The sequence below is a fragment of the Trachurus japonicus genome, chromosome 13 (assembly GCF_045865225.1).
Source record: "Trachurus japonicus isolate A0001 chromosome 13, Traja_1.0".
Taxonomy (NCBI): domain Eukaryota; kingdom Metazoa; phylum Chordata; class Actinopteri; order Carangiformes; family Carangidae; genus Trachurus; species Trachurus japonicus.
This window is the reverse complement of record NC_140919.1, coordinates 21,949,310-21,966,926: the sequence shown is the minus strand read 5'-3', so window position 1 is coordinate 21,966,926 and position 17,617 is coordinate 21,949,310. Positions and strand designations below refer to the sequence as shown.

Here is a 17,617-nt window from a genome sequence, read left to right as displayed (position 1 = left end):
AGTGTCCCCCGGGGTACCATGGACCAGACTGCCTTTTGCTTTGTTCCTGCCACCCTGATACCAGATGTGACCCACAGACTGGACACTGCATATGCCCTCCTGGCAAAACTGGTCATGACTGTGCAACATGTAAGTACTGGAACTGTCTTTTTTTTTGTTTGTTTTTTTAAGAAAAAATAAAAATATACAGCTCTGGAAAAAAATTAAGAGACCACTCCCAAAATGATCAGTTTCGCTGGTTTTACTATTTATAGGTATGTGTTTGAGTAAAATTAAATTACGTTTTTTTTGTTTTAGTCTATCAACTACTGACAACATTTTTATTGGCTAATTTTTTTTTATTTTTTTTTTTAGATAAATGTATGACTTTTAAATGACTGAACTAGTCTAAATAACAAAATAATCAAGTCTTTTCAGACCTTGAATAATAATAATGCATAGAAAACATGTTCATATTTATTCCTAAACAACACAGCAAGAATATTTTAACTCAGGAAGAGTTTATGAATCAGTTTTTGTGGGATAATGTCAATGTTTAATCCCAACAGTGTTTTTTATAATCTTCCTATAAAACCAGATGTGGTTCAGGTGATGACCTCATCAGTGTCTCATTAAGTAGAATGAGTTGTGTTTGTGTTGGTATTTAAAAAAGAAAAGAAAAGAAAAGAATGACTGTCATACATGTAGAGATGCTTTTAAGAAACATTTGTGAAAGAGGTCTCTTATTTTTTTCCAGAGCTGTATATATTGCTTAATTTCAGTTTATGTACCTAACTGCAACACACCCTCCATAGCATGTGAATCTGGTTACTGGGGCCAAGGCTGCATCAGTAAGTGCCAGTGCCAAGACAGCTCCGTGGGCTGCGACCCTGTCACTGGTCAGTGTGTGTGTGAGACTGGCTTCACCGGAGATCTCTGTGAAAAGAGTAAGTTCTCACATTAGTTTAAAAAAATATAGTTAGTGACTGCTGCCACCAAGGGGTGATTACAGGTATAGCAGCATTTGAGTTCTTCTAGAATGGTAAAAATGCATTTTCTGATATCTTGTTTTATCATTACACATTTGATTTCAGTAGCATTTTATCCTGTGGTTTAGAATGTAATGTGTATTGGAGATTTGAATTCATTATGTGAACCTCGTTCAATTATGGAGACAGTCAGAGTGGGTATGCACTTTGGTTAGAAACTGAGGATTTTAAATGTTTAAAGGATTAAGATTATTAAAGATCAAACTCCTAACTATACTTTTTTCTGTGTTATTTTCTGCACGCTGCCTGCCACTCACAGTTTGTGTAAATGGCACTTATGGCCCAGGCTGTGTCCAGCAGTGCCAGTGTCAAAATGGAGCCCATTGTGACCATGTAAGTGGAGCCTGCACATGTTCCCCTGGATATGCCGGCACTTTCTGTGAAAAAGGTAATATTTATAATGATAAAGGACTAACACTAACTAACCTTTGTGTTTTGGGTCATATTAACCCTCCTAAATGTCTCCAAAACTGTTGAGAATTGCAAACTTTGCGCAGTTCATATTGGTCCCCTTGGTACTTTCTTTTTTTAACAGAAGTCAGCAGTAACAAGGTTATTATTAATGTACCTGTGGATATACTTTGGAGTAGTTGTAGTATATTATATAGTATAATATTAACTAATTTTCTCAGATAATCTTTAGGACACATGTTACTACCTACACATACTGAACTCACATGAATATAAAGCCAACATACTTTCCTTACAGTAAATTACTTTTTAAAAGCTTTTCACAGATGACCCCATCCAACTTGAGTAAAATCTTTTACATTTCATTTGGATTTTTCTTTTTTTTAGGTGTTTAATTTATCAGGTTGACAAACAGAAAACTGATCAGCAACCACTCTGATAAACAGTTAATTTTTTTTAATGTAATTTCAAAACATCCCCCTGAGTCCTGAGGATTTTGGCTTTCTTTGTCGTATGAGGTAGAAAATAGAGTGTGACCACATGTCGATGGTTCACTGCTCCTTTTTGTCACAGGTGATTATCTCTACCATGTCTTTCACCTTTACCACACTAGAGGGCGCTGCAGGATGGTTTTCTAAGCTTTTCATTCTCTTCCAAGTTTTAGTGAATCATCACACAGATTCAATGAATCATCCGATTGTCCATGTAATGTCATAAGCAAAACCACTTTAAAACCACACCAGTCCCAAGATATAATTTGTATTAGTCATTCTGGGATAGATGCACTGTATTTCATAGCCATCCTGCCATAGCAATCTCGTCATGTAACTAATATTCATCTCATCATTATGATATTTGTCCTGAACTGCGAGACATGCCAGCAGTCTCAGAGTCTTAGCAATGTAATAGATTTGTTCTTGATTATAGTCTTTTGACTCAAAGTGGCCTCATGTTATTACAACGTGTAAGATTTACTGTAAGTGTGCTACCAGGGCCAGAAATTTATACCACCTCCATGGTGCGTGGGGCATCGTAAATCATGGCCATGTCACACTAGAACAGAGCTTCACATCCCTAGTCATAACAGTCTAATGGCCTCAGACGTCGACGACGCTCTGATTGGACGTCGCTGTGGAAATAGGGCTATCGCTCTGACCAGATTCTGTTTTCTGAAGGCCTTTTTCCCCTCAAACAGAGGTGTCCAGTTTCTCAGTCTTCTGCTGGGCCTCTTCCTTCACCAGAATTCAGGAAGAGGCCTGCGCTGTGAGAAGGACCAGATCTCTCCAGTTCATCTGTTTCACAGAATTAAAATGGAAAGAGATGATTTTTCCTTTTGGTTGTTTGCTCCAACGTGGGTGATATTCATCCAAACTCTGGCTTATATCTCACTATTCATGAAAATAACAGGTACTGCAAGACCCTGACAGCTTGTTACTACGGTAGAAGCATTGTTGCGCCGAGCGTTCATGTGTCACCGAGGCTGACGCTAAACATTTCAGTCAAGTTTTGTTGGATAAAAACGAGGCATTGTGCTGACAACGGTCCCGCACACTGTGCCACTTCTTCAGTTAATGTGGTTGGTGCTCTGGTTCTGCTCTGCAGCTTTGATGTTTACATCAAAACAGTTAATTTGGGCGCAGTGTAAAGGACTCTGGTTTGACTGCTATTGAACATCCGCGTCATTGTTGAACAAAACCGGGTTGTTTTGTTGTTGTTGTTGTGTTGACCTTTCTGGGTGTATAGACCCTGAATAGCACCAGGAAGTCCTATTCTATGTTCTCTCTATCCGCTCTATTTCTGTGGTCTGCTCTCCCCGGCTGTGTGGTCCCTGGACCTGCTTTATGGGCTGACAGCAGTGGCTCTTACACAACCAGGGATCTGGAAATAATCCTCCTGTCTTAAAGAGCTCATTTAGTGTAGAGATGGAGTCTTTCAGCGATGGCACAGTGTGTGCGTGTGTGTGTTGGGCCGAATCGTCTGTGCCTACCTATAAACAAAGACTCAGAGGGAAGAGTCGACATTTACAAACACTAGCTGTGCTAATATCAGATGACAGATTGATGCTCTGCGGTTAATATGGAAACCAGTCGCCCCCTGCTGGCATAAACAAATAATAAACCTTGCCAGTCAGATGTGGCAGTATATTCCCTGAACATATACAGTGTGTGTACTGCCGTAAACTTTATCTGCTGCATTTGGAAAGAAAGAAATGTGCTCTAACATGTTGAACTGATTACTGCGCCTGGAGGATTGAATAATTCCATTAAAAGGAAACATCACTCATCTGAGATGTTTTATGTTCATGTTCATATTTTAACATCAGCGACGCATTGCGTTAGTAAATAAATGATATCATGATTAGAGTGACATTCCTGAAACATTTTCCCGCGGGACAGAGAGAACAGCTTGTTGCTATGGTGTCAGAAACGGCTATCATAATAATAAACAACAGACAATAAACCCGTGATTTTTGCTACAGTAACACCACAGACCTAATGTACAGCTGGGTTAAAATGACAGCATCCTCAGTGGGCTAGCTTTAATAACATCTAGGCCTAACCACTACAGAGGCAGGCAAAGACGTCATACTGTCAGCGTGGGAACAAGGCGATGGCCGTGCCAGAAACTGCTGAGCAGGAAAGATACTTTTCCCAATTTGAGGCCCTGAGGCAGAAAAAGTAGGAGTGGACAGCATCATCAATTGGAGCAGGAGAAGGAGGGTATGATGCATAAACTGCAGGGGAACACCCTGAGTACAGCACTGTGGCATTTAGAAGACATAAAACCACCAAGCTCCACATTTCTGTAGTGTGTGTTTTCCTTTGGTAACACAGACCGCTGCTTATAGATCGAGGACGTAGTAGTGTATATAAATTAAATGAAAAAAAAAAAAAAGCTGCTGGCCTCTGAGGTCGTTGGGATAGACTCTACCCAAAATCCCTCACCAGGCTGCGATTTTCACACACATAGAAAACAGAAGAGGGCACTCGAAGAGAGAAATGTCCACAACAGCTGTCAGTCAATCAGTCAAACTCTGGCAGCGTCAGAGGCAGCGTTCCTATAAATAAAGGCCGGAATGGAACCAGAGCTTTTTTTTTGTTTTGCAAAATACGACTATCATGCTTGAGTTGTGATCTCTTCGGTGACAAATTGAACGATCAAAAATAGGCCGTGAATAAACAGAGTCATTCTTTCCTGCTCTGGTGGAGTCATGCTTACAGACAATATTTACATCCCAGTAGTGGAAAGCCTCATTCATCCCACAGCCTCTGGCTCAGCTCTTGTGGATAGGAGGCACCATGTTTACCAAACTCTCTGAGTGTCAATTGACTCTACACACACTTAAACAATCTCTCTGGCTCTCCTTGAGAATGGGAAACAGACTCTAACACTGGCATCTCCTTGCATCGGCAGCAGTACTGTAGGTGTGTTCGTGTGTGTGTGTGTGTGTGTGTGTGTGTGTGTGTGTGTGTGTGTGTGTGTGTCAAGGGGGCACAGTAACCTGGCTTTGTTTTGCAGTCTATTGGTGGGGCCTGTGGACTCAGCAGGTGCTCTAATTACCGGCTCTCTGTGCCCCCTCTACCCCCAAAAGGGAACAGCCTCCGAGCCGCCGTCGACTTTGATGTGGCCCAGATCCACCACACATGTGGGACATGAGCTCACTTAACGAACGCAGACGCTCTGCAAATGAACAGCCGCAGCGTGGTACTGCAATTTGATATTGGTATTTTCAGTAGGTGGTAAGACAGAGAGGGAAAGTAAGAGGAGGAGAGGAGAGCAAGAGATGGGGAAGGGAAGAGAAACAACTGAATAATATATATATAAAATTTAAAAAAAGTTGGCATCTAAACCTTTTCCTCTCCTCTTCTGTGAAGCTGCCAGTTCTAACCAGTCGGATGTTTTATCTTGGCCCACAGTGTGCCCGGACGGCTTTTACGGTCTTGACTGTGGCCAGATGTGCGAGTGCAGGAACGGTGCCCGCTGCCACCACATCACAGGAGCCTGCCTATGCACCGCCGGCTGGGCAGGACCACACTGCATTCTGGGTAATGGAAGCCACATCATTAAAACGGGGTGTGAGGGAGGCCCTCACTGCAGCCCATCACGACATCCTCTCCTTAAACACAACTATGATGTGTTTGTGAACAATTATCTCTATAATGAGACATTGCCGATTACTTTTTTTAGGGATGGGTAAGGGTGGAGAAAGGAGGGAGGACGAGCGTGCCCTCTGGCATACACACTTTAATTGAGGTCTATTCTGGATAAATGCACCCACGTGTTTATAGTGATCAACATTAGGAAAGGGAGAACATAACTTGGAAGAGTCTTTTAGTAGCTAACCAATCAGTGTTCTCATGCTAAAGTTTCTTGAGGATTTCATGCCGTTGTTTTAATGAATCCAATGAAATGCCCACTAAAGTTCTTAGTCTGTCATTCTGCAGTCTTATTCAAGACTTTCCTCTTGCCACAGCCATTTTGTGGTCCTAACTACCAGAGCCAGAGTCAGCAGAAAGCCACTAGCATGACTTAATGATGCATCTCTGTCATTAGCGCATTTTCCTCTTTCTTAGACTCTAAATGTCATCGAGGACTTTGATCATTAAGAAGTTTACAATATGTGTGCTGAAAACCCTAATGCCCCAAAAATGCCCCTTATACATTCTCAGCGCATGTAGCTGCAATTCATTTTAGGTAATGCTGAACGGTGTTTTATGTGTGTGTGCATGTGTATGTGTGCTGTATTATGCTATAATGCGTGTTTGTGTGTGTGTGCGGTTTGTGTGGGCAGAGTGCCCGCAGGGTCATTTTGGAGAGCGGTGCAGTCAGACCTGTGAGTGTCAGAACGGAGCCAGGTGTGACCACGTCAGCGGGCGATGCAGCTGCGCGGCCGGGTGGACCGGAGTCAGCTGCCAACTGCGTGAGTAGCTCATCACTCACTTCCACAGCACGGACAATGAATAAAGCTCTCCAAATACTTGCTGCTGTAGGACCCTCGCAGTGGGGTTTCATCCTTAGTCTGTTTCTTTCAGATCCCTGATAAAGAAAAAAGTTGATTACTGGAACTTACAAGTAAATGCATCAGAAATTCAAAAAAAGTAGCCAAACGAAAACTTGAGTTGCACAATTGCAAACTTGGCCATGTTTGTTATCTTGCAAACAACCCCTGTATGGTCCTTAGAACACACTACTCCATCAGCATGTCAGAAATCTGCTCCTCCCTGTGAATCCCCCATCTTACTGAGGATGATCTCACACATGAACACACACATTTATTGTTGTGGCTGATTGGTGTGTATCTGTGGCCTCTTTTGAGAGTTCACTCTGAATCATTAGTTAGTTTGATTTGAAATGTGATTTGTAGTTTCAGTTATTTCTAACGGCTTCTTGGCTCAATCGCCTCATTAAAAGAAATCACATATGGCTGATCTGTGTATTTTAATATTCAGACGCTGGGGTTGCTTCTTCCTTATTTGCCAACTTTTAATTCTCCTGACGCATCTGATTCTGGTATATTTAACTGGTTTTAAAAAAAACAATCTCAGGGTCCAGATCTTCTTCCCTCCTTCAGCTTACTTTTTGCTCTCTTATTTCTCATTATGAAAAATATGTAGATGTGAGACTTGGGCTCAGTAGGGCTCAGTAGTTCTGAAGTCAAAAATGTGTGTCTTCATTACTTACTCATCTTAGACCGCATTCATTTAAATGTCTGTGTGTTATGTGTGTGTTTTAAGCCTGTCCTGCAGGACAATATGGGGAACATTGCTCTGGACAGTGTCTGTGTCAGAACGGTGGCTCCTGTGACAGCGTGACTGGTCAGTGCTCCTGTCCGGCCGGCTGGACTGGAGCCGCCTGCGAGTTAGGTGAGAGAGGCCTTCCATCCTAACTTCCCTCCAGCTACTCGCTGCACCTGTGAGATACATTGTCTTGTAAAATCTACTGTACCTCCGATCTGAACTTTTCATTCCCTCTCTCCCAGAGTGTGAGGAAGGACATTATGGAGAGAACTGCACTCAGGCCTGCAGCTGTGAAAATGGAGGGAGATGTGACAAGGTGTCAGGGAGATGTGTGTGTCGACCCGGATGGACAGGAGAGCTCTGTCAGTCAGGTGACTCCCTGAACTTCACGTCACCTCTGTTGTATTACAGCATCATCAGTTTTTATTGATTGTCGTCGGACATGTTACACAGTTGGAATAAGTTTTCACAAAGAGATTTAAAGATAACCTGTCATCCAGCTGTTTCCGCCTGTTGCCACTGTCGTGTCCTGAACAACTTGGAGAAGTGAAGCCTTTTTAACATTTCAGTGGTGCGGTGGCAAAACAAAATTGAAGGTTTACTTTCTCCTGGAGTCATAAAACTTGCTGTGTCAAAACAATTTGTGCAATTAGCCTTGGGTAAATAAGCACAAAAACCCCCAGAATTTTTTTTTTTAAACTTTGCTTTCAGGCTCTAATGTTGCTGAACAGGAATGCTTGTGTGTTTTGTCTGAAGCCTGTTCTAAGGGATTCTTTGGAGACGGCTGTGAGCAGAGGTGTGACTGCGTCCATAGCTCCAGTTGCCACCATGTGACGGGCCGCTGTGAGTGTGAGCCAGGCTGGAGAGGAGCCAGGTGTGACAAACGTGAGTATAGGACCAAGGAAATTGCAAGTGAATGAAGCTGGCAACAGTGTAGGCTTTGAACTTGAGAGTAAACCGACTGTGAGTGTGTTTGTGTGTGTGTGTTTGTGTGTGTGTGTGTGTGTGTGTGTGTGTGTGTGTGTGTGTGTGTGTGTGTCCACTCCACAGCCTGCCTCCCGGGGTCCTACGGCGCTTCCTGTGCTCAGCGGTGTCAGTGCCAGGCCGGGGTGTCCTGTCACCATGAGACGGGGAGTTGTGGGTGCCCAGCTGGGCTCACAGGACCTGGCTGTGAAAAAAGTGAGAATAAAAAGAATAAAAACAAAACTTTATGACTCATACATAAAGATTTCTTGTTTTAATAGTGAGGTGAGCAGCAGCTGGTTTCTAGGGGGCATCTAAAAAAAACTCTTAGTGGCAATTTTGTATCTCAGAAATGTCTTTAATGTAGAACTTATTGAAAAAACCTTGGCACACGGCTAATATCACTGTCACACATTTAAAACCATTTGGTTGACATTTGTGCCTTGGCGAACTCCCTGCAGGGAAAAAAAAGGCATCCTCGGATTGAAGTGATCACCAAGAATCCTTCTGTTAATACTAATTAAAATTTCCTCTTTTTCATAGTCCTCCTGGAAAACATTACCATTTATTCCACTCCAGGAAATGCGCTCTACTCCAGAACCAAGGCCTCGCTTGTCACAGGACTTTATGCTAATGTTTCATTATTTAGACCGTACCCTTTAGGACTATATACGACTAGCTTCGCCACTCAGCCCCTCATCACTCCTTACCACCCCCCCTTACTCCCTTCCTCTCCTCACACACTCCCCAGACATCTGATAAATGTTACACACCGGTTGCCAAGTAAAACAGAAGGCATTGTTTTTGTCTCCTCGGCGGCGGATAAGGGCTTTTGGAAGGCAGACATGCATAATGACAGCGCCGTAATTGCCTCTTTAGTCTGGAGTCCTTTCTTATCTGTCCCCCACGCTGCCTGCTGCTGCCTGACTGAGTAGCCGAGCGCTGCGGTCTCACCCGTAAACATGTTCGGTTCACAGATTCATCTTGTTCGCTATGACTGATTGTCTGCGGACTCTATTCATTATTGTGATGAGCGTGTAAGCATGTATGCAGACCGGAGTGTGTGAAAGAATGTCCCTTTGCGACCATCTGGGTTTTTGTAGGCACCAGAGAAAGTTGCTGGGAGTGTTGGTTTTGTTACCAGTCAATACTGAATGTCCCAGTATGTTCACAGAGAACATCTGAGGAAGGAAAGGGAAACGCCATTCGTATTTGTGTGCTTGCGCAAGGCCCCGTCAACTGTAGTTTAAACGCCATGCAGTGATTTTCTATCATGCTGCAGCTTCACATGCAACATTAAACCGCACATATCGGAAAAAAAATAAAAATGCATTACAAAATTTGTTGTTGTTTTTTTAAATGTGTAAGATCTCCAGTGTGTGATATGTCTCTGGATGTACTGTCCTAGCCTGTCCTGCCGGCATGTTCGGGCAAAACTGCAGCCAGCTGTGCCAGTGTTCAGGTGATCAGGAACAGTGCCATCCTGTGACGGGGAAATGCAGCTGTTTACCTGGTTATCACGGTCCAAAGTGTGAGCTACGTGAGTATAAAGAGTTTTTTTTTTCTCTTTCTCTCTCTCTCTGCTGTGGACTCATGTTGGGCATGTACTAATATGCCTTAAGTCAAACAGAGTTGGGTGGGAGAAATGGGAGCAGGGTACATATTTGTAGATTTCCACTGAAGTCAAAGATTCATATCTAAGTCATAAATAAAAGTCACTCAGAACTTCAGCGGCCTTTTGTTCAACTGCCATGATGTGAGTTTGTTGATTTTACATTTGTAACTGATTGTAAAATACTCCGATTTTGCATATCACCCATGTGCTAACCTGTAACCTTTACTCTGCAGGTCGAATAATAGAGAACCCCAAAAAAACTGGATCAAACACTTAAACAAACCACTTAACGGCATTTACACTCCTTCCTCTTTTTCTCCTCTTTCCCTCATGGTTTGTCTCCAGGATGTCGGGCAGGAACTTTCGGGCCCAACTGCAAGTCCAGGTGCAGCTGCATCAATGGTGGTCGCTGTGACTTCAGGACTGGGACTTGCTACTGTCCTCCAGGCTTCATTGGAGCTGACTGCAGCTCAAGTAAGTCAAGAAACCTGTTGCACCTGTTTGTAGTTGAGTCATGAATCTCAGTTTGTGTTTTAGGGATCCTGGTCCACCACCACCAACCCACAGGCGTAACTTTTTGTGATTTGGAGCTGAAGGCGTGTTTGTTTCTGCAGCTTGTCCGAGCGGATACTATGGGAAGGACTGCGCTAAGCTGTGCTCCTGTGGGGAAGGGGGGCAGTGCCACCCAACAACTGGGAGGTGTATGTGTGCTCCTGGCAGGATGGGACAGTCCTGCCAACAAGGTAATTAAAAAAATGACGCCATTAAAGCAGAAGTAAGCGATCCGGTCGTTTTGGCTAACTTCTTGTCAGCCGATGGAGTTAGCAGTCCCCGCCCTCGTCCCTACGTCACCACATTCACGCGCATCCCTTGGCTGCACACAGACAGGACCGCCCCTTTATGCCGTTCTCTCTCCTCATTGGATAAAGGTTGTAGGATACAAGGAAAGTTTTCTCCTCGGCTTATAGCAGAGCAGAGTGACTGACAGACCCGTGTTTCTCTATATAATTGATTGCCGTCGGAAGATATAACTATTTAAGACTTATATTAACACAGATATTCTGCTTACTTCTGCTTTAATTATTAAATGGCTCATGTTGGGGACTTGTGACACACCTCCCCTTTTGTTTGTATTTATTGGTGCCAGTTTGAATCATTTTATCACAGTTTGATCAAAGTCTGATATATATATAAAAGCAACATTTTGCTCAAGTTAAGATGATTAAGATTGTGACTTAATAAATTAGTTAAAAAGTTAAAAATAAATAAATAAATACAGTTTCACTGAAAGTGCATTACTTTGTATTATGCAATAAGCAGAAAAGGCCCTGACACTTTTTTAGACAACTTTATTCATCCCAAATTGGCTAATTTGGTTTAAAGTCTACAAGTCGCACAAAAACAAACAGAAACAGGACAACACATCATTTATTTTTTAGGGCAAGAATAAATGAGTATCAGTTCAATCACAAGAGGCAATTCATCACCGAGCTTTCAGATACAGTAGATATCAAACATGGTTTGTATTCAGCCTTTTATCTCTTACCATTCTCTTGAGTATACAGAGAGTCACCACTGAGGCGGACATGCATCAGTGGGAACCATTGGCCCTAATGAGTTCTTCAGAAATAGGAGACGTAACTGGAAAGTGAGAAACCACCGCTAAGATGAGAGTGTATTTTTCAACATCTCTCACTGTATATTTAAGTAACAAATTCTCCATTTCCTCAGTGTGAGGCCTCTGATGATCACAGGGCTGTTTTTCGCGGGAAACGGAGGCAGAGCTGGGTTTTTCTTAATCTCTCCCTTTATCAGCAATTCAGCTGGATTGCAAACGGGGCTTTCCAGCACTGCTTGTGCTAAATGTTCTCTTCTTTAGCCTCCTGCATGTACTTGGGACATACCACTTCTTAAGTTCCTCTTGTTGAATGTTTACAGAAACCTATAAGTAGCTCATTCTCTGTGTTCCGTGTCGCTGGATTTGGCAAGGAAGCAAATAAATAAACAGGGAAATCAAAGACGGCTTGCTTATTGTGTTCCCAATCTAAATTACCCGAAGAAACATGATTATTCTTTTATATCAGCGCCAAATTAGACTACTTTGCCATCTCTGTAATGAACTGTTGCTTAAATAAACATGAATGTGGTTAGTGCAGGCTTGTGTGTGTGTAAGAGACAGATAGACACATTGCTGCACTCTGTGTGTTATCTGTGTGTTACACCCGTTGGTGTGATTGCTGAGCAGACCAGAAGAGCCTGGAGCTCTGGTCTGAGCGCTGATGTTTTCTGAACGTGTCTCCAGCGTGTCCCAGAGAGCGCTACGGCCTGCAGTGCAGGAACACGTGCCGCTGTCAGAACAGGGCTCTGTGCGACCCTGTCGACGGATCCTGCAAGTGTGGACTGGGCTGGACCGGGCCGCACTGTGACACAGGTACAGCTCCACGGGCAGCAGACACAACACAACGCACTGAGAACCAAACAAAAGCATGCTCTGTTCACGGGAAATCAAAACTCTGACAAACAACAACAAGAAGTTTACTTTCTCCTCCTTCTCAGACAAGTCATGCAAAACATCTTCTCAAGGCTCATTTGTATCTCCACATTTTCTCACTTTTTGTGCAATTCGTGTTCAAATTTTTTATTTTTTTATAGTGTAAAATGCAGATTGACACATTCTTATGTACCTGATGAAGTGCCATCATCCTTATATGATCTAACTCTGTTTTTAGTGACAAGTTAATATGACTGTAGAGATTTCTACTGATATTGTTTATAATCAGAAGTACCAATGTTTTCTTGATTGGAAAGTTACAATCCAGTGTGTGTGTGTGTGTGTGTAGCATGTTCCCAGGGAAAGTATGGGCTTGATTGTGCCCATGACTGTCCCTGCTTCAACAATGGGACCTGCGACCGTTTCACTGGCACTTGCAGCTGCACCGCTGGATACTACGGCCACGCCTGTCAACACAGTATGTAACCCTCTACTCAGAACACAAAGAGAAACTTGGTGATAAGGTTACTAGGTGTCTCACTCAGACTTTGAAACAGATATGATTTTTTTTTCTTTGTCTGACCTTGATACGACATTTTTAATCATTCAGCTTTGACACGTAGCTTAAACCTTGACTCTATCTCCCAGAATGCCCCACAGGGTTTTTTGGAGTGAACTGTGCCCACACCTGTGACTGCAAGGTGGGTCAGACGTGTGACCATGTGACAGGCCAATGTGTGTGTCCACCGGGCTACTATGGACCACAATGCCAAAGACGTGAGTACACACGAGGATCTAAACATGAATTATCAAATGTGAACTTAGACTGAAAATAGATATTTCATTGGGTAAGTATTGTATACATATTTATTATTTTGATTCATGTGCTCATAAAAAAAAGCAGCCACCTGGATTCCCAGCTGTGGTTGTACATGGGCAGATATGAGCATGAATGAATAAGAGATTTCCTAAGAGGAAAAAAAAGAAAGAGAAAAAAAAGTAGTGAGTGTGTTCTGGCAGGCAGACGGACAGGCCGGTAGGTAGGTGGGCAGGCAGGCAGCCTGGTTATTTGATGAGAGGCAGGTGTTTCCCGGCTGCTTAATGCGTTCCTGTTGCATCCCTGTGCCCTCCTGCCTGCTCACAGCGCTCTCAGCCGCAGTGTGAGCGCCTAAATGGCCACTTCGGTCCCAGCAGGAGATATGAATGAGCAGTGTGGAGCAGCTGTAGGCAGCCACAGGCACTATCTGAGTGTATGTCTGTGTGTGAGTGCCTGTGTGTGAGTGTCTTAGTCTCTGCGTGAGAAAGTATCTATGCACATTTTCTTATCACTAAATGCACTTGTGTTGAGTGAATGTTTTCTATGTGCACCTGTATCTGTTTTTGCTCATGTGATTGTGTGGTCTTGTATTTTCACATGTGGAAGATTGTAATGTCCACAAGTAGAGAAAAGTGAGGGCTTCAGGTCTAAATTGAACCTTTTAGGACATTGTCCTGTTTGCTTTTCTTTATGTGACTGGATAAATATAAGGATAACAGCCTTGTGTAATAAAGAACAGTGTGTCATGTTAATTAGCGGTTATGTTGTCTGTCAAAATGTTAACTTTGCCAATAAATTGATGATTGTTCATCATTAAGTACAAGAACCGTCCTTGTAGGCACATGAAGGCAATGAAAATGTTATACACCAGTACAGCTGCATGTGTGTGTGTGTGTACCTGTGTGTTTTCAGGTTGTGAAGCTGGCAGCTTCGGACTGAGCTGTGAGACGTCATGTGACTGTGCTGGCGAGGCCCCGTGTGACCCATCGACTGGACAGTGTCTCTGTCCCCCAGGAAGGACAGGAGGCAGATGTGAAAAAAGTAGGCACAAGACACGACTATGAACACGACATTTACGTTTTAAGTTAAAATGTTGAGTTGAAATTCTGTCAAGTAGAGTCAAATTCCTCCCCCCTTCTCTGTTCTTTCAGACTGCGGTGGGGATCGTTTTGGCCCCGGCTGCTCCCTGCCGTGCCAGTGTTCCCACGGCGCCCACTGTGACGGGCTGACTGGCCGATGTCTGTGCCCGCTCACCTGGCTGGGTCCCACCTGTAGTGAAGGTAAACCTACAGCAAGCTGCCACTGCCATTCACACACACGTACACACACACACACACACAGGGCTGTCAAGCTACAACAAAATGGACACACCGACACACACACACAGGGTCACAGGCTATAAAGCTGAAGCAGCTTTAGTGAAATACTGTGTCATGAAGTGTGAGAGGCTGAGCCCCATCACTCTGTGTGTCACCCTGTCTCCCTCAATAGCCGCTCCTGTCTCCTGACAGTTATTTTAATCTGCACCCAGCGTGGAGCCGGGCTGGAGGCTGTCTTCATTTTACCTCCTCAAAGCCAAGCACACGGGAGACTACACACCAGTTACTTCTCCTCCGCAAACCCCAGAACATTTGCTTTTGATTTTCAAATAGTGCTGATGTCTTCTTGCCTCCCCCCCCCTCCTTCCTTTTCAGCACTGCTGCACCAAACCCCAGGTCTGCTGAACGTCTCCGTGTCCCAGAGAAAGAGACGAGCAGGCAACAAAACCACATAACCCAAGCAGAGGTGCAGACTCCTGACTGGACATTCAAACACACACAGCGCCCAGGCCGTGTGTGTGAAGCGTTAGTGAGATCGTCTCGCCGAGGGCCATGTTGGTATTGCTATGTTTTTGTGAAAGTGGTACTCAGCTGTCAGAAACCAGACCCACATCATTGAACCTGGAGTTCAAGATAATCAACCGGTGAACCTGGCACGAGAGGGGCCCTCCAAGGACCGTAAACTCTAAACCCTCCTCCCCTCCTCCCCTGCCCGGATTGTGTAAGATTTAAAGTCCAGGGCTGCACAGACACAAATACCTGCATCACATCTGCTACTATCCCTGATTGAAAGTGGTTCATTTGCTTTCCAGTTCGACGCCTAATGAGCTGTTAAGAGCTCAGTTTCTTTCTATAGGGCAGTCGCTCGCACAAGACGTGTGACTGAAGCACAGACTTTCTTGTAACTGGAGACGCTTTACATCACTTTTTTTATTTTGTGTGTGTGTGTGCGTGCATATCCACAAAAAACTCGATGGTTAATGTGACAGAGTGCCAGGCATATTTCTGGTTAGAATTAAATGCCTCTAAAACCGATTTAGAAATGTATATGGGTGACTTATATACTTACTCTGAAAAATAAAACGGCAACTTCCACACATAAAGGGATGGCAGTAGGAAAATATGGTCCAATAGAAAAGTGATAAATGTTAAAGCAGAGGATGTTTCATAATAGAAATGAGACCAACACATATTTTATCATGTATAAAAAATACTCTGATTTGAATAATAATTTATGCACTAAATACACTAAATAATAAAAAGTGACATCTACTCTGCCTAAAGTTCAGAATGTCTCTGGATGAAAAGATGTTTCATTTCACAAGGTGTCTCCTACATGACCTAGAAGTCCTTTATATATGTGTGTGTGTGTGTGTGTGTGTGTGTGTGTGTGTGTGTGTGTGTGTGTGTGTGCGCGCGTGTGTGTGCGCCTGCACTGGAGGCTTTAGTTACATATTGGCATGATTGTAAGTCAGATTTAAAGTCAGTACACACACAGAGGTGAGTTCGGAGTAGTGAGTGGAGTTTTATATAATCACACAAAGTCAAATTGGCAATGTGAAAAATATTTTTTAACCTTGTACATGTACACAAATATCACAGGATAACAATAGCAGATGCAGATGTGTGAGATGTCTCTGTGTCTGTCACTCACACAGGGATTCTTATTTGTTGTTGATAAAAGTTCACTTTTAGACATGTTTGCTTTGTGTTCTCTGTGAAACTGCTTCAATCCCATCACTGGTTCATGTTTTCAGTTTTAAACAGACTCATCCTCACGTTAACTTATTTATCCGTTCATTCACCTTTCTTTAACAGATTTCTGTAAGAAAAAATATTGTCTTTAAGTTATTTCTTCATTCTGATAAGGACAGGAACACCCTTCGTTTACCAGCTTGAGAAACACTCTTCATTTATTGGCTTTGATTGTGGGTTTTGCATGCAATTGCACTTTTTTTTTCTCCTTCCGGATTTGTGTTTATTGAATCGGCAGCTAAGGCAGAGTTTGGGAGTCGGGTAGTATGATAAAAATTGATGTGTTTTTTTTCCGGGTTTTCTGCAGAATCTTGGCACACTTTGTACAAAATTAGCAGCCGTTTTTTGTTTTGTTTTTCAACCACAGGTCCCATATCACTACTGTTCCTATTTACCATGCATGTACATTTGATTTGAGGGTGCGACTTGTACTTAAAAAACTGTATTTGTATTATATCTCAGGTCATTTATCAGTCATAACTTACTGTGCTCATCCCCTGATGGTCAGCGGTGCTGCAGTGGTGCTTTTTGTTTGACTTTTTTTTTTTTTTTTTTAACTGTATCCTCCTGTCGTCTTTTTGTTTCCTCAATGATGCGTTTGTATCATGTGGTTGTGTACAACAGAGTGAAGATGAGCCATGAACCAAATAAATAACAACAACATACGGGGGACACCTGCTTGTGTGCTTTGAATGCAGTGTTGCGTGGTTGGATCCCTGAGTGGGGCGAAGGGCACAGTAAAGGTATGGAGGTAGGACAAAAAAAAGGGGGTGGGGGGGTGGGTGGGGGAGGTTCCAGCTGTCATGGAGACCTATGGGATCCTGTGTGTGTGTGGATATGTAAGTGTGTGTTTTTGTGTGAGGCTACTACACAGGCATCTCTCATCAGCCCGAGAGGGGTCAAGCATTAAGGCCATGTCTGCCTCCCTGACAGTAGTATAAAGAGGGGGGAGGGGGGGTACCTGAGCAGGGTGCACTGGGGGGTGGGGGGTGTCAGAGGAAGAGAGAGTGCTATCCCTCAGGCATTTTTCATGTGCACTGGAGCATTTTCTCCTCCATCGGCCAGAGGCGGCCCTGGTCCGGTAGAGTTGAGCACCTGCCTGGACCAAAACGTGCACCAACATCCAGCATCCTCTGGAGGTGAGTGATGGGTGAGCGGGCCCGCCAGCGGAGGATGACCCCCCCACACACACACACACCGCCCGCTCTCCGGTGTGGCTGATGGATGGGAGGCCGTTCCAGCTTCGCCCCGTGTTGTGACAAGCAGCAGATGTTCTCCAATAATGTTTATCAGCCGGGCCTTCATCTTCAGATGACACACACCTGTTTCCAGTCAAACAGGCCCAGAGAGGCCATCCATCCCCTCGGCTCTGGGTGGCCACCACCACTGCACCGCTGCACCGCTGGATCAGCTCTCCACACATAGGCTAAGAACAGTGCCACAAATGAGGAGCTGGCACGCCAAAAGACATCTAAATGCT

General features: G+C 43.8%; 1 protein-coding gene across 1 annotated transcript in view; it reads left to right on the top strand.

Moving 5' to 3' along the window:
• egfem1 (EGF-like and EMI domain containing 1) overlaps positions 1 to 15,619 on the top strand; it is a 63,918-nt gene extending 48,299 nt beyond the window's left edge. The window contains exons 21-38 of the mRNA XM_085795363.1: positions 1 to 129; positions 795 to 926; positions 1,288 to 1,416; positions 5,357 to 5,485; positions 6,232 to 6,360; positions 7,175 to 7,303; positions 7,420 to 7,548; positions 7,934 to 8,062; positions 8,228 to 8,356; positions 9,549 to 9,680; positions 10,101 to 10,229; positions 10,370 to 10,498; positions 12,058 to 12,186; positions 12,596 to 12,724; positions 12,895 to 13,023; positions 13,976 to 14,104; positions 14,215 to 14,343; positions 14,758 to 15,619. Coding sequence (XP_085651489.1) covers positions 1 to 129; positions 795 to 926; positions 1,288 to 1,416; positions 5,357 to 5,485; positions 6,232 to 6,360; positions 7,175 to 7,303; positions 7,420 to 7,548; positions 7,934 to 8,062; positions 8,228 to 8,356; positions 9,549 to 9,680; positions 10,101 to 10,229; positions 10,370 to 10,498; positions 12,058 to 12,186; positions 12,596 to 12,724; positions 12,895 to 13,023; positions 13,976 to 14,104; positions 14,215 to 14,343; positions 14,758 to 14,837 — 2,279 coding nt within the window. The 3' untranslated portion in view covers positions 14,838 to 15,619. The remainder of the gene's footprint in view (positions 130 to 794; positions 927 to 1,287; positions 1,417 to 5,356; positions 5,486 to 6,231; positions 6,361 to 7,174; positions 7,304 to 7,419; positions 7,549 to 7,933; positions 8,063 to 8,227; positions 8,357 to 9,548; positions 9,681 to 10,100; positions 10,230 to 10,369; positions 10,499 to 12,057; positions 12,187 to 12,595; positions 12,725 to 12,894; positions 13,024 to 13,975; positions 14,105 to 14,214; positions 14,344 to 14,757) is intronic.
• Positions 15,620 to 17,617: the final 1,998 nt, after the last annotated feature.